General features: G+C 43.7%; 1 protein-coding gene across 5 annotated transcripts in view; it reads right to left on the bottom strand.

Moving 5' to 3' along the window:
- Positions 1–3750: 3750 nt before the first annotated feature.
- Positions 3751–13724, bottom strand: part of ATL2 (atlastin GTPase 2) — a 41392-nt gene continuing 31418 nt past the window's right edge. For 3 of the 5 annotated variants that reach the window (XM_063328294.1, XM_063328296.1, XM_063328297.1), the window contains 6 exons: positions 12757–12884; positions 10509–10565; positions 9206–9277; positions 6113–6544; positions 4629–4643; positions 3751–4518 (listed from right to left, as the gene is read on the bottom strand). In XM_063328294.1, the coding sequence (XP_063184364.1) occupies positions 4411–4518; positions 4629–4643; positions 6113–6544; positions 9206–9277; positions 10509–10565; positions 12757–12884 (812 nt within the window). In that variant the 3' untranslated portion in view covers positions 3751–4410. The remainder of the gene's footprint in view (positions 4519–4628; positions 4644–6112; positions 6545–9205; positions 9278–10508; positions 10566–12756; positions 12885–13724) is intronic. The other 2 variants (XM_063328295.1, XM_063328293.1) reach the window with 2 other exon arrangements.

The raw sequence follows: 13724 nt of genomic DNA, 5'->3' as shown, positions 1-13724 counted from the left end.
GTTTTGAGATGCTGCCATATGTGGCTAGCACAATCAAAAAAAACATTTGACACTTAGTGTATCTAAGTTCATAAAATATAAGGCTTCCTGTTCTCCACCCTTTTGTTATTGCTGTGCCACACTACCTGATATACTCTTCAGCTTCCTTAACTCTAAGGATCAGCCATCTGCAGGAAAAATCTGTGGCCTTTCCCTAATCTGCTCTAAGTTACAAGATAGCCAGAAAATAAATTTCCTGTTGTTTATTCCTTTCTGGAGCCAGGAATCACATTACTCGTTGCTCTGGATGAATATTTCCCCTCCCAAGGAACCCAGGGACTTGAGCAGGCACTTGTGAGGGCGACTGCCTCCTGATGCCAGCTGGAAAAATACATTGATTAGTAATAAAAAGAGCAAATACCTTGTCAGCTTCTCCGCCCCTTTCTGATGGTGTAGCTTGTTACTTCTTCCCAGTCACGTCCCCTCATCTGTCTCCCTACTGTGTCAGGCTGTACTGTGCCAGCTGTAGTACCTTCCACGTAGCTCTCCTACCCAGCTCTGCTGTATCCTTTGTGGGGCAGGAGTTGGCCAGAGCTGTACTGCTGGGGTGGGGTGAGTTACCATGTTTTACTCTATGCTTTTTTCTGTTAAATTGGTTTTTGCTTGCTCAGGGAGGACAGGGGGAGCAAGGCCTTAGTGCGGCGCCAGTTTGCACAGGACTGGAACAGCTCTTGGAGCTCCTTTCCTGAGTCAGGAGCAGAGTAGCCCTGGGTAGAGAAAGTGAGCATCTGCCTCCTTTATGCTCCCGTGTATTCCATCAGGGAAGTCCCTTGGTTCCCTTGTAGCTGCTCTGTGCGCAATCCTGATATTCTTAACAGTACGTAGGCAAGAGTTGAGAAATACTAACCTTACTTTACTAATACTGGTTGTAAAAGGTTGTCCAATTGAGGTAAGGCTACTACAGCTTCATGCCCCTGTGTGCCACCAGCAGCCAGGCCGAGCCAGCATTCCCTGTGGGCACGCACACACCCCCCCCACGTGCTCACACCATCCATATGGGTCAATGTTCAGTAGGGCACAAACAGCACCAATCCCCCCATCCCGTCCCTCGCTGGCTGATCAGGATGAAGGTCCATTAGTGGGAAATACAAATGCGCACACAAGCTGTGGATCCCTCCAGTAACTGGACAGGGAGGCTCAGCTCGTCCATTATCCGCACATGGAGATGGCCCATGCCCCACTCCAGCTGCTGGTCCAGCACACTGGGGACACGCGCAGTAACTGGCCTTCAGACACAAGTTTATCCCTTGGAACCATGATACGGATCCAGCCCAGACTGAGGGCTCTCCCAAGCCCCTTATCCTACTTGCCGGCTATTCGTCCACTGACACCATCTCACTCTGCAGCTGCTGGCACTTGCCTTTTGCTGGCGCTCCAAACATACAGCCCCTGCCGGCCAAAGTCCCTCTTCAGCTGCTGGGCACCTGGACCTCCACGCACACGGGCACAGAGAATGGAGTCGCCTCTCCCAGGACGAGGGTGAAAGATGCAGTCAATGGAGAAAAAAAGGAGACACAGCCAGACAAGAACCTGTTGCTACATGACAGTCCCTTAATCATCTATTTCCCACACTTGCTCCTCCCAAAAAAAATCACCTTGCTGATCCCTCCCACAAAGTTGGGGGGTTTTTTGGTTTTTTTTTGGTTGGTTGGCTGTTTTTTTTGCATTAATTCTGCAACTTTTTGGCACAGCGTTCAGGAACTCCCCCTACACACCGTTTCAGTTGTCTGCTAGAAGGGCAGAGTCTGGATAAAGCCTTCCAGCTTCACCATCCACATCCCGGACAGGGTTCTGCTCTCACCATCGCTGCAGGACATGGCACAGCCTCACATCTGACTCGCACGTCTCCAGAGAACGCAAAGCAGCAAAACCAAGCCCCCTGCATGACTCTAGTCCTTTGAGTTATAAAGAAAAGAGATTAATCACCAAAGCATCAGATTGTTTTAAATAAGAGTATTTAATCTGTACAGTTTGAGAGAAGATAATCATAAAATGCAACATTCCTACCTCATCTTCAGCATTGTTCACCCGGAGCTGAGCCCTCATCTCCAGAGGGCAGGTAACCACCGCTCCCCCGCAGTTCATTAGGGTACAAAAGTCACAGTGCAATCGCTTTAGTCCTAAACAGGTGATTTCCCTCACTCGAGAGGGGAGATTGATAAAGCTCAAATGTTGGTGGAAATTGTTACCATTTAGGAATGCAAAAAACAAAACAAAAAACCAAAAAACCAACCCAGCTATTGGACAAAGTCATTTCCAGCTGAAACTACAGCAGTTAATTCTTTAGCTGCCTTTGCACTCCACGCCTCAGTCCATACCGATTTAGTCGAAAGCGAAAATAGAGCCGGTAACAAGATTTCAGAATGATACAGCGGTTGGAGGGCAGAAGCTGACAAGCGACTCCACAAGTCAAGAAGCGTGCTTTAGATTTACCAGGAAGTTTTCCTATACGGGGAGGGGACATGAGCTAGACAGGCGTCACCTTTCAGAGACAGGCATGAGAGGAACATCAGCGTCGAGAGAAAGCCATGAAGTACAATAGACAATTTGTTCATATAATTCTCAGGATAAGTATTTGACATAGTTTATGTAGCAGAATACATACTCGAACATCTTTTAAAAATAAGCACGGATTTCATTTCATATATACACAACTGATTTTAATCATGTACTGAAAATAAATTACAGGAAATAACTTTAAAATGCAACAGAAGACAAGAGTTTCACAACAAACATTCCCATTGATTTTCCCAAGGGGGTGAGAGATTGCAGTGCTCAAGGCAGGTAAATATCACAAATATATCAAAAAACTTCAAATTGTTGATGCATTCACACATTTACATGAGCCACAAACATTCCTTTACAGAGACTGCACTTAGCTACCACAGAACCAGGTTTTGGCATAAACTACAAAACTTTGATACAAAATCGTATTTATATATTTATATTTCATGTACATGCCCTATCTGTGATTTCTTAAAAAATAAGAACTAAACACACTGTACAAGACAATCCTAACTCATTGCTTGGTAGCTGTAGGCAACGGTTCGTTTGTTGGTTTTTTTTTGGATGGAATTTCTCCCCCCAGTAGAATTAATGGCAATATTATATACACGAAGGCTAAACTGCAGAGAGAGACAGCTGGGTTCTGATATGCGCCCTGCCCTCGGGCCCAGGTCTGCCAGCTCGAGGCGAGACACCCCAGGCTCTCACCCGCTGCCTCCCCTCACAAGCCGCTTTTGCCGGCGGCGATGGCGGCATGAGGAACCAACACATGCATTTGTTTAACACTGGTAGAAAAGGCAATAAAGCAAGATACATATTGTAATGTAGTGGCTCGAACGGCTTCGCTGGTGTGACTGGTCGGAGGTGGCGAGGGGATGCTGCGGAGCCGGGTCCTTTTGGTGAGAGCACACCTTATGTGGGCCTGATCACGACACTTCCCTGAAACGACCTCCCGCAGAGGAGATTCCCACTGAGAGCCAGAGACTGCATCAACTCAAAGGCTGGGGGAAGATCCCTGTCCCCCACCCCGCAAACACACACCGTGCTGCACGGTTCACCAGGGCTACGCGCAAAAGGGACACCCCCCTCCCACCCCGGCCGCCTCCATGGCACCCGTTTGTCTCGGAAGCAGAGCGCTGACAAACTTACTCTTCCCAGGTGATGGCAGCAATCTGCGAAGCCAGTCACACTAAACTACTTCTACAGTTGATTGTAAACTTTGGTTTATTTTTATTTATTTTTTTTTTATTATTATTATTGAGTTCTCATGGTACAGCAAGCATGTCTAGGATGAGAGGGCAGAGTCGAAGAGGAGACGAACTGTCAGTCTGTCTTTAGTCTGGCATGGTGAGACACCTGCTCGGTCAGGCCTGCTTTGATAGAGTTTTTTACAGACTGCCTCATATGATCCTCCATCAAATTATCACTCATGGGCTTCAACACCTGTGGAATGAGAAACGTGCAAAAGAAACAAAAAAAATGAGGTAACCAAGGAAAATGAAATAGAAAAAACACACAAAGAGATGAGACTTGAAATAATGGAAAAAAAAAAAAACTCAGAATGCTGAAGTCTGACACAAACTGGCATGAACTGAAAGAGAAATGAGTTTTGCTGCTACAGAAATGAGGTTAAATCAGTCAACATGCTATGGACACAAGTGATATCCCTCCTACACAGCAGTATTTCACTGAATTCAAACCACTTTACAGTTCCTAGAAGATGGATGTGCAATTCCATACCCCATATGCAGCATCAGTCTGGTATGGTTACAGCATTTATGCAGACCGGCCCAGACGGTCCAGCTTATTGTCCTATATGTGTAAGTGTGAACACTTCAGATACAGAAAGAAAGTTAAAAATACTGGCTAGTTTTTCTTCTTGTTATTGTTGGATGAGAGTCGCTGTCGCGGCACTGATGTGAGAGCACGGCGAATCGTTCGGCGTCTAAGGACTTCAAAGAGTTTGGAAAACACCTAAAACACGAATTCAGCTGTTAGGAAGAGTGGCTCTTAGAAGACAGCAGAAAAAAAAATAAAAATCAATCCAGTTCAGAAAAAGAAATGGATTGCCAGTAACTTCTCACCTTCCTGGGATTCCTCTGAAGCAAGGAGGAAAAAGAAAGGCAGAGATTCAGAAAAAAACAATAGCAAGGACGTGGTTTATCATCAGAGTGACAGAGACAGACAAGACCCGCTTTGGATGTTATCGGTGATGTGCAACAGCAGCAACACCAGCAGGGAGCTCTTTTGGAGACCACCTTCCTCTAGCCCAGGAAAGGCGAGCTCCGCCTGGCATTAGCCAAGTTCTCCCCCTTTCAGGGAAAGTCGGCAGGCAAATCACGCCTTTTGTGCTCCAGGTGTCCTACGGGAGCAGCTGTGCTCAGCAAGTACTACACGTAGAACTGACACCTTCCACTTCCCTTGCAGCGCTCTTCAGCCCCAAACACCAAAGCAAGAAGCTACGGTAGTACAGGAGAGCCTCAGTTTTAATCACTAGTTACGGGTGTAACTCCAAATTTAGTACCCTGATGCTCATTTCCCTCCTATTATTAGAAATCCACTTTTTCTGCTCCAGCATAACTCATGACCTTACCTAGTTGCTCAGACAGGTCTAGTTTACCACTGCCTACGATGAGCCTTGAACAGAGTCATTTTTCAGACGCAAAAGAGAGCCTCTGTACAGAAGGCTCCAGTTAGTTACTTGCTCATGCCTTGCAGGACCCATTTTAATGCCATCCCAGGTAAGCTTACCCAGGTACCAGCCCTTTATTTCTCATAATAGCACCAACGTGTTTCTTTTCTGCTGGCACGGGACATAGATACTCTGAATGCTCCAAACACTACTTGTAAGAGTTGGTCAGCAATTCTCTACCTTGGCTTTACTGACACAGCTGTGTCAACTGGATTCTGGCAGGAAAAAAAATTCTCTGTACAGAAGGCTTTCTCCTCCAGCTTTGGTACTCTTACACTCATGTCATGCCTTCTTTCAGGAATTAGTTTGTCTGGCAAGTATTTCTTGCAGCAGCAGTTGCACCAACTGAAGTTGTCACAGACAACGAGTCCTCCTGAAGGAAGAAACCTGCTGTACATCCTCTTGTAGCAGTTGCTGCAAGTCATCAGCCAGTTTTCTCTGAGGTCTAATTAGCCATCCAGTGTTACACCATCAAGTGGAGGTGAGGGAGGGCAGCACTGTTTCAGCTTCCCCATTTCTTGCACCACCTGAAATGTTTTATCCACCACCTCCATAAGGCAAGTTTATCACTTTTAACGCACCTTCAAAAGCAGAATTCCTTGCTCTGAAAATGAACAAGGTGTTTAAAGGGTCCCTCAACTCTTCACAGTGCAAGCACCTAGTAAGGCTGGTGCAGTGTTAAGTAACACTTTTTTGATAATATCCTAAGCTTCTTTAACATTCTTTGTGTGCAGCATCCCCTACCGAAAAGGGCAGTCACACTTCTGAGCTGATTTTCCCTTTGGCAGCACTAGCATTCTCCATTAGGTCTAGACCAGCCTTTCACTCACAGCACTGAACAGAAAGGAAGATTTTGCATTAAAAACAGATACCAACCTGTTCCCATATAGCTTCGGCGATCTGATCAATGGCTGTTCCAACTTCTCTGAATTCCCCAGAGTACTTAACGTATGCCCAAGTACAAAACGATATAAGAGCCATCCCCAGCACGAGATTACACAGGGTAGCTATGGAGTTCATACCAAGGAACCCAGTCAGTCCTGAGGTTATATACATGGCAAACATGACTGCAAATAGAGTGGCGGGGGTACGAGCAGCATAAAAGATGTTTTTGCCATCGTTGTGCTTCACAAAGTTTGCATAGATCTCGTCGATTTCCACTTCGAGCTGTTCCTGGTAGCGCCGACAGAACTCCTCCCCTCCCATCTTCTTCACCGAGCGGAACTGCCTGACAGCTGACTCTCTGAAATCCTGGTGCTTCCGCTCAAGGTCCGATGGGGCAATGTAAGGCTTATCTCCCCCACAAACCTGTCGGAATAATCAGAGATGAGGTCATCACACCCTGAGTATCTTCTGCTGTACAGAAAGCAAACCCTCTCCTCGCTGTCCCCCTCTGAAGCCAGCATCAGACCACCTCCTGCAGCTTGGCTCAAGCTCTAGAGTCCTGTCTCGAGTGAAGCAGCTAAAGGTACAGCGAGAGCTTTACCTGTCTCATCACATACAGAGCTCTGTCACATGACTGAACTCATACTTTCAACTGTTCCCTTTCAGCAGACCCAGAAGGACAGGACATCAGCCACATGTACACTCCTGTTGTGAACAGGTGAAATAAAGGAACACCAGGAGTCAGAGACAGCTTGGCTTGAGGAAAGTTAAGGAGAACTCTGAAGGCCAAAAGCCCTCCTCCTCAGCTTTTTACTCCTGGCCACCCATCTCAGCAAGAGGGTCAGTGCAGAACTTGGACAAAAAGGGTCGATTTTGCCCACTCGACAAGTATATTCCTGTTTATTGCTTCCACTAGCAGGCTCCATGGAACTTACCAGGTGATACGAATTAACAAGAACTAGCTGCTGACATCTTTAGCCTATTCTTCCCTAGGCTATCCTCTAGGCTTGATTCTGATCAGCTTCTGAGAGTACATTTCTCCTGAAGGGACAAGACCACGGACTCAAATGGATACCCGTGATGTGGACACTCACCATCTTCCTCTCCCTGAATCTGCATGGGTATGAAAATGGTTAGAGACTCCAAGGACTCTGTAAGACTAATTTCTGACCTCTTGAGAACTATGATTAGAGATTACCTAGGCCATCAGAGACATACGACTTCTGACCTCTTCAGAACTATGACTAGAGATTACCTAGGCCATCAGAGACATACACATGGAAGATCAGCTCCAACTCCTCCAGACCCTCACAGTCAGACTATGTCTAAAAACTGATGATTCTTCCCATAGGATGTCAAACAACTACCTTCCCTCTCCCGCCTCAAGCACTTATCACAGTGCTTGTCATCTCACATCTTGAGTGCAGCAACAACTTTAACTTTCTCCTGCTGCTACCCCTTCATCAGGACACGTAGTAGCTCACCTTCTCAGAGTACAGCATCCCCTTTCTGCCTCACAAAATGCTTCACTGGCTAGCTTCTTCAAGAAAAACCTCACCGTCGAGATCCTGACACCCTCACTTTGCCACTTGAACAAGTTTAACAAGCACCTTTCTGCTTTTTCTGTATTGAAGTCCTCCACGTCTGGCAAAACTCCTCGGAAAATTGCTACTAGTCTCATCCTCCAAAACAGTCTTTTCACGTTGCCCAGGGAGTGCTAGACCCTAGAAGCTGCTCCTGCATCAAGACCACCACACAAATAACTGACACTGTTTTTTATACTCTGTGTGGCTGTGCCTGTTGTTCCTTACATTTACATTAGGGGGACAGTATTTTGGTTATACTCAACCTTGGTTCATGAGGAGACCTCAGAAGCTACAGTAAGAACTATCTTTACATAATCCAGTCTTAAATCCAAAGAGTTCCTACTTCTATCCCTAAAGATAGAAATTTCCGAGCTGTGTCACATTAAAAACATCATCTGAGACATCTGGATTAAAAATGATTCAAGACATTTTTATGTATCTCTACAGCGATATAAAAATACACAGTACTGGGGAACATTACTATGGAAACAAAGTCTGTTTAAGAGAACATCTGTTCCTGTTTATTCCTTGCCCCAAGTAAGAAACCTTACAACTACAGTATCTCAGCCAGCATTGAAGATTCAAGGTAGGAAGGCAGACTTGGCATTTATTGTAAACAACCCATGTACTATTTCAAGAGATTTTCCAAAATGGAAACAAATGAAAGAGTCCCTCTACACCAGCAGAGCATTCTTAAGACAGACTGCTAACAACTGGAACTGGCTACTCTGCCACTAGTGTTAGGTCTTACTCGAATTTCAAAATGGGAGAGCTACTTCAGCAATTAAGACCAGAATTAGCCTAGTTAATGGGGAGCTATGTTTGTAGCTTGTTACTACATCTACTGGTCTTTTCTGGTTGTAGAGTTTCACAGTAAGCATAACCCTGGTAAGCTTTAAGAGACATGTAATTGTTTTCAAAGTTTCCTATGAAAAAAACCTTGCATAACGCTACATTCAAGTATGAATTCCATCCAGACATTCAGTTTGAAGTGTTCTAAGTCATTATCTTCAAGAAGGAAGTTACATATACAGCTTTTTCAGACAAGATAATTCTTCTATTTCAAGGGTGGTTTTTTTTAAACTTTAGAATAATTTTATTCATTGCATTTTACAGCTAATGAATGACCACAATTCAGAAGCATGAGATTATAGTACTAGAACTCTACCCTTGTGTGACCCTGGCCCACCAAATGTCTCCTCACCTGTCTGCCCATTTCATGTCACAGGATTTTAAGAAGTCTGTCAAGAGCAGCAGGGGAAACTAACAGGTGGTATCTTACAAATACGCCCAGTCCCATACCTCTCTAGCAATTTCTGTCTCAAAGAATCCTGGTTTTGCTGCATCAGACATCTAACCTTAGAGCAGAGTGCAAAAAACACACAACTACTGGCCCTAACCTACTTTCCTCCATGCTCACAACCAACACTCGAGTAGGACATTGAAACCGAAAACCTGTATTTGCATGTAGGCAGTTAGAAAAATTTTGTCATCATACCTGCTCCATGCCTTTACTGTACAAGTCTTTTGCTCCTGCCACAGCAGCAAGATTGTTCGCCTCGGCTGTTGCCTAGAAAACATTGAGCGCCGTGTATCAGCACAGAATCACCAGCAAGTTACATACATGTAGTTACACTGACAAACATACTCCCACAACCTCCAAAGCTCCAATTGCCAGCAAAATGCCCCACAAAACCAGGAAAGTTAGAAATATACATTAAGATAGATTACTGACTAGGAAAATATTTTCTTCAGCTTTCTAATACAGCTGCAGACACTCCCATGTGCTTGGACACACTTTTCGTCATAAGCAATCTCTTCTGAATGCTCTATTGTTAACACGCAAATAAGGATAACAAAACTATTAACTGCTAATCCTGATACATCACTACCTGTGATGAAGGAAGCAAGCTGGTATTATTTCTGCATTATATATGTGCAGTTTTCATGTCAGAATTTGTAAGAATTTAAGTCTATTTTCAACCTGTGTCTTGTCAGGGACAGTTATTATAGCTAACGCTGCAAGATGACACCTTCTTTATCTCCCAGTCATATTTATGGCATGCTAGTAGAGGAAACGATAGCAGCCTTTGTTTCATTGTGATGAGTTTTCTGAATTCCCCCAAAAGTCTACAATTTGGGTTCCTTGAAGGACAAGAAAACAGCCAGAACAGTCATGTTTTAATGACGCGACAGAGGAAACTTAAAAAAAACCAAGTCTCATAAACACAAAATGGTTAAAACTGACCCTACAAGCCCACACTTCAGTGAAAGCTCTTCATCCCAAACAATGCAAGGTTCACCACACAGCTTTATACAACCAGTTTGTGTTCAGATTGCTTTAAAGCTGATTACGTCCTCTTTGGATCAACCCAGAAAAGAAACCTCAGTGCAGTTACCCAATCTAACAAGCCCTTAGAGAGTAGCCCAACACTGCAACACAGTGGCGATAACTGCACTACTATAAGCCTTCTCCATTTTATCTGCTCCGTCTGATGCTAACAGTCCTCCGAATATAGGCTAAAAGATACTGACAAAATAGCAAGCCACAGGAAACGCATGCTTAGAAATTGAAACAGCTAAAAAAAAATCCACCCAACCAGATCTACGCCCCTTGCTCCATTTGGCAGATGGAACTGAGGGAAGACACAGTTCAGGTGGCTTTTAATATACATAGTTCCTTCAAGAACTACAGCTCTGTGTGCGGGAGCTTCAGACTCGCAGCAGTCATGATCTTCAACTGTAAAAAGCTTACAAAGTACACATCATCTATTGGATTATTTAAAAGAAAAATAAAATACCTGCAGCATAGATTTCGGATGAGGTAGCTCCTCTCCTTGATAGATTTTAATATAAGCCTAAATGGGAGAAAAAAAAAAGTTTCATTTTCCTAAAGGTTTATGATTGAGGAGATGGAGAGAAGGATGATATAAAGATAGAGCTCATAGATTATTTCTTTGTAATAATGCTAAATATTGAATTAAGCAAATTTCTTCATACAAGTCTGCCATTCTCACAGTTATCCCTAGCACTTGAACCCCTTTACTTTCCTGTGCGTTTGAGGCTGGGGCCTAGCAGGGTAGTAAGCACCTTGAGATGACTTGGACACTATCTCAAGAAGTGACAGGCTTGACAGTAGGTTTCTGCTGCCTCAAATAAATAAGGTGGTCTTTGCTATGCAGAGAATCTTCACCCAAAACAAAAGAGTGAAGACAACTATCTCACAAAGCCTTTCCAGCAAGAGGTCTGTCCAAACACACACCAGTGCTGGGAGAATCAGTACTTGTTTCCCCACATGCCTTGCTCCCTTCAAGTGTGGGAGTGGGAAAAAAAAAAAAAAAAAAGGCAGATCAAAGAACTAATGCAGACAGAGCTGAGCTGCCAAAATACTTCTGGAAGCCAAGCGGGCAGCCTATCCCTGTGTGCCCCACCCCACCAATCCTCAGGTGCCCTTTCTTTCACCAGGGTTTCAGAAGGCTGGAAGAGAACACAGCCTTCATGTCTTCTCCAGCCTGGAAGATGGCTTGTGGCACAGCTCTTTGTGACAGATTAGTGGAGGGGGCACAGCAGGCAGCAGCAGCCGCTTCAGCGCTTTGGACAAGCTGTGCAAGTTAGCAGCCAACAAAGCCACTCTCAGCCCCTCGGAGGCTGGGCAGTTACCCTTCTTCGTGCTACTACTGCTCTCCCACCCTGGCTTGTCTACAAGCCTCTGCCCTGAGGATTTTTCTCTGTAAAGGAGGAGAGAACAAAGTTATCAGGGTCCCTACATACCCAGTGCTCTAGGTTGTAGGACAACCTACAAAAACGTATAGAGTTATACAGGGCTCTGTTCCCTCGACACCCTCCTTGCTTCTGCAGCTATTTCCTCCAAGTAAAAGCCCTCCAGTTTCTCAGACTTCTCGATGTCAGCTTTAGATGCACAGTCCCAAGGGAGCAGTTCCCTTTTGTTACATAAGCGCCGTGTTTGTGCAGCACCCTGCAAGACTGCTCCCGGGCTGGATACGGGGCACCAATCGGGCAGCTTTTCATCAGAGGAGGTTTTACATTGGTTTTAGGGTGCAGTCCTTTCCAAACTGCTGTTGAATGCGCGCTCCCTACATTGTATAGGATCAGGTCTTACTAGAGAAGGAAGTCAAACAAAAAGCAGCATTCGTCTATGTAAATACAGAACCAGAGTGTTGATTATTTTTTTGCTTGTCAGAACAGCCATGACTTCTGCATCCCATATCATGTCTTTCCTTTATAAAAGTTACTTTTATAAAGTTTTAACAGTTTTACAACTGTTAAAAGGTTTTGGTCTCGGATTCCTCCCTCACATAGCTTCTTTTTTAAACAGCAGACCAACCTTTAACATGCATGCTCAAAAGTAGTAATGCAAAATTGCCTTCAGGAATGAGTGCCCCTTTCTCCTACCAAGCCAACTGTCTAAGTCATTCCAATTCAAAAAAATGGTTATACACACCAGACCAATTCCTGGTGATGCAGGGATTATGTTATCGCATTTCTGATGGTGTCACCATGATACCAAAACAGCTCAAGAGTTTTAACAGCTGCAAGTATCACACACAAACATTTCAGAGCATACAGTTGTGCTCCACATTGCAAGTGTTTAGAAAGCATCTTCCTTGCATGTTAAAAATCCAAAGGAGAGTATCTGAAATTTTTACTGCATACCTAGCAGTTCAAGAGCTGGTTTTCTATGTGTACAATCTACAAGCAACATATCCACACAAACTAGGATTCCAAAGTAGGAAGAAAAAAAAAAAAATCTCTAATACAGCTTGAAGTATTTCAGCCTATTTACAAAGAAAAAAAAAAAAAACAAAAAACCACGAAGCACAGTTTTGCCAATAGTAGCTTGCTAAGAGCTATTCTGTTAGGAAGTTGTGTGCCAGTTCTGGAAAGTCAGAGTAATGAAATGAAAATAAAAGTGAGATGATCAGTGAGTGTCAGCCTAGATATCTTATCTTCTCTGGGAACAACATGGCCTAAAATTAGAATACTTTCTTTTAAGCCATTAACAGAAATAATTAGTGTGAGTTTGCTTACCTTGAAGTATTCTACAAGATCTCTACAGGTCACCTTGGATCCACTAATCTCTTTTTCTACCAAGTTTTCAGGGGCAAGCAGTAATGGTACCAAACTCCGCAGTTCTTTCTTAAAATCTTCATCTATATCTAGTAAAATTCAAAGAATTTCAGAGAAAGAGTAGTTAGTTTTCTTTTCAATCTTACTTTTCCTAAAGGAACACTGTTAACCCATAACATTTCAAAATCCACAGCATCACAACTCTTGACTGTATTTTTAAGATATTTAAAGGCTGAAATACATGGTGTAGCTTTAGTAAGTTCTACATACTCTTTAATCTAAACTTCAGTCTGAGAGAACAAGGTTCCGTAGTCCTCGTAATATTTGAAGTGCATTTCCCCAACTACACCAACATCTTACACAATAATCTCACAGGTCTGCGCCCCCCACGCAGAAGTGGCTGTCATCCCACTATTGTAAATCCATTTTTTTTAGTCTTTAACATTCTGATACATTCCTTCTGTTGGGGGACAAGCAGTAATTGGAGGAGTCCTCACTGCCTCTCATTCTGCAGCTGCAGAAGCCCACAGCTTGTATTTTAAAGTCATTCTAGTTCTGACCTTTGGTTTAGTAAGTTCTTAGAGCAAAGCCTTGAATTTTAAGAAAGTCAAGTCTTCAATTTTGTGACTTCTCCTCTCTGGAATCCCTACTTATCTTTAGAATCCTTATTTAATGGCCTTTAGGTTGTCTCAAGTTATCAGATTACAATCAACAGCTAGACACAAAGATATCCGTTCCCTCTGCCTGCTTAACTCCTCTACCTTTAAACCACTGAAAAGAACACACAATGCGCATTTCCAGATTCCATAGTTTCACCTTTTAGCCCTACATTTTTCCAATCAAAACATTTCAATAGCCAACCATTTCAGTGTTTAACTTCCATTACAAAAGAAAACAAACTCAGAGATCTGAATCAAGAAACACACAAT

This window comes from Chroicocephalus ridibundus, chromosome 3, assembly GCF_963924245.1.
Source record: "Chroicocephalus ridibundus chromosome 3, bChrRid1.1, whole genome shotgun sequence".
Classification (NCBI taxonomy): Eukaryota; Metazoa; Chordata; class Aves; order Charadriiformes; family Laridae; genus Chroicocephalus; species Chroicocephalus ridibundus.
This window is presented reverse-complemented; position numbering and strand designations above follow the sequence as displayed.